Below are 1,770 nucleotides of genomic sequence, written 5' to 3'. Positions count from 1 at the left end.
TTAGATTTAACTATTTAATATATTTCTAAGTTAACAAATATTGCTGTAAATGTGGTAAAAGGTGACGTTAAAAAATTCACAACACTTTTTTAAACATTGTTTGAAGCTAAATGTGGCAAAATGTTGATGTTATTTTCAGCGTGAGCCACTTTACAAACGGCACCCCATATACTACTGCTAATATTTAGGTGTTCGCAGTTGTAAAATCTTATGTAAAAGTATATAAAAGGGAAAGTGACATAACGATATAATGATAAGGTCTCATACAAAACGATTTGTTTCAGGTTAATGAGAATGTTTATGAGGAGAAATAATACAATAAGAGGTCAAATCATCTTTGTAAATCAACTCCGGCAATTTAAACACACTCCAAACTGATTATGGGGTGTGTTTTATTTGATTTTATTTTATTTATTCATTTTATTTTATTTTATTTTATTTTATTTTATTTTATGAGCGGTATTGTCATGTATTTTATTTATTAAACACCGCCATCTTCCGGAGACGGAAGTAAACAACATGAAAGGTGTGACGATCTCAAACGTCATCATTGTGCGTCTGTCCTTCCAGTCGCCTCAGCATGTGAAGAAAACATGGGGATACAGTCCGACACTTGACCACTATCTATTTAAATTCACATTACACTAAGTGTAACGAGTGAAAGTGTGACATTAACCCGCCTGAAGACTCTGCAAGTCTGTAGCTAAAAGTGAGTTAGCCTAAAGTGAGGTTAGCTAGCTTTACTCGCGGTGTTGTACTAGTTTTTGGTTGTTTAACTAGCGTTTAGCCCGCTAACAGCAGCATGGATAACACGCAGGAGAATCAGATTGAGCTCCACGGAGATGAGGAAATCATCGAAGTCATCGACCTAAACGACACGGAGCCTTGTCCTGGTTGGTTGAAAACTGTTTATTACTGTACTACAAGTCACTTTTGACAACTAGTGTCAGACTAGAAATTTGCTTTGCATTTCATTTAGTCGCTCTACAACTCAGCTAAACTGATACTTGGTGACAGAAGTTGGGGGGCGTACCTCAGGATTTGTGGGGCATTTTCTGGCTGACTGCTCCCTTAAATCATCACCTTTTGTCTTAATTATGAAATGAACAGAGTAAGATGGCGCCGAGGATCCCTGCCGCGTCTCGAGTCCCGTTATAACTGTACTATTTTTCTTTTTTATTTTGTTTTATTGTTATTTACCGCACCACCGGGCTCAGGGACAGCTTCATCCCACAGCCCACAAAACTGTATATTTATACACACATACTCATAATTATACATTTACTCTATTAGGGTTTAAATTCAATTTATATATTTGTAATAACTGTCTAATTTATTTTACTTTATATATATTTTGTGTGTCATATTTTGTCCCTTATTTGAACTTGTGTGGTCTTCTTCTTCCTCTCTATTCATATTTAAAGGAACAGTGTGTAAGGTGTAGGGGTATTTAGTGGCATCTAGTGGCGAGGATTGTACATTGCAACCAGGTGAAACTTTTCCCGGTTAGGATTTCTACAGCTTTAAATGTTTAGAAGGTTTTTATCGGGAGCCGAATCATCCGCAGAGGTCCCTTCCTCTCCAAAACAAACAGACCAGGGGCCTCATTTATAAAGCTTGCTTACGCACAAAACGGGGCTTGAAAGTGGCATACGCCACTTCCCACGCAAAGGTTGTGATTTATAAAAATAAACTTGGCAGGAGAATGTGCGCACCTGTAAGCAAACTCTGAGTCATGCGTGCGCACATTTTGGAGACACTGGGAAGTGG

General features: G+C 37.7%; 1 protein-coding gene across 1 annotated transcript in view; it reads left to right on the top strand.

Annotated features, from left to right (window-relative positions):
• Positions 1-566: 566 nt before the first annotated feature.
• The window catches only part of aamp (angio-associated, migratory cell protein), an 8,474-nt gene continuing 7,270 nt past the window's right edge, over positions 567-1,770 (top strand). The window contains exon 1 of the mRNA XM_050063642.1: positions 567-893. Coding sequence (XP_049919599.1) covers positions 803-893 — 91 coding nt within the window. The 5' untranslated portion in view covers positions 567-802. The remainder of the gene's footprint in view (positions 894-1,770) is intronic.

This window comes from Epinephelus moara, chromosome 15 (genome assembly GCF_006386435.1).
Source record: "Epinephelus moara isolate mb chromosome 15, YSFRI_EMoa_1.0, whole genome shotgun sequence".
In the NCBI taxonomy this organism is placed as follows: Eukaryota; Metazoa; Chordata; class Actinopteri; order Perciformes; family Serranidae; genus Epinephelus; species Epinephelus moara.
This window is presented reverse-complemented; position numbering and strand designations above follow the sequence as displayed.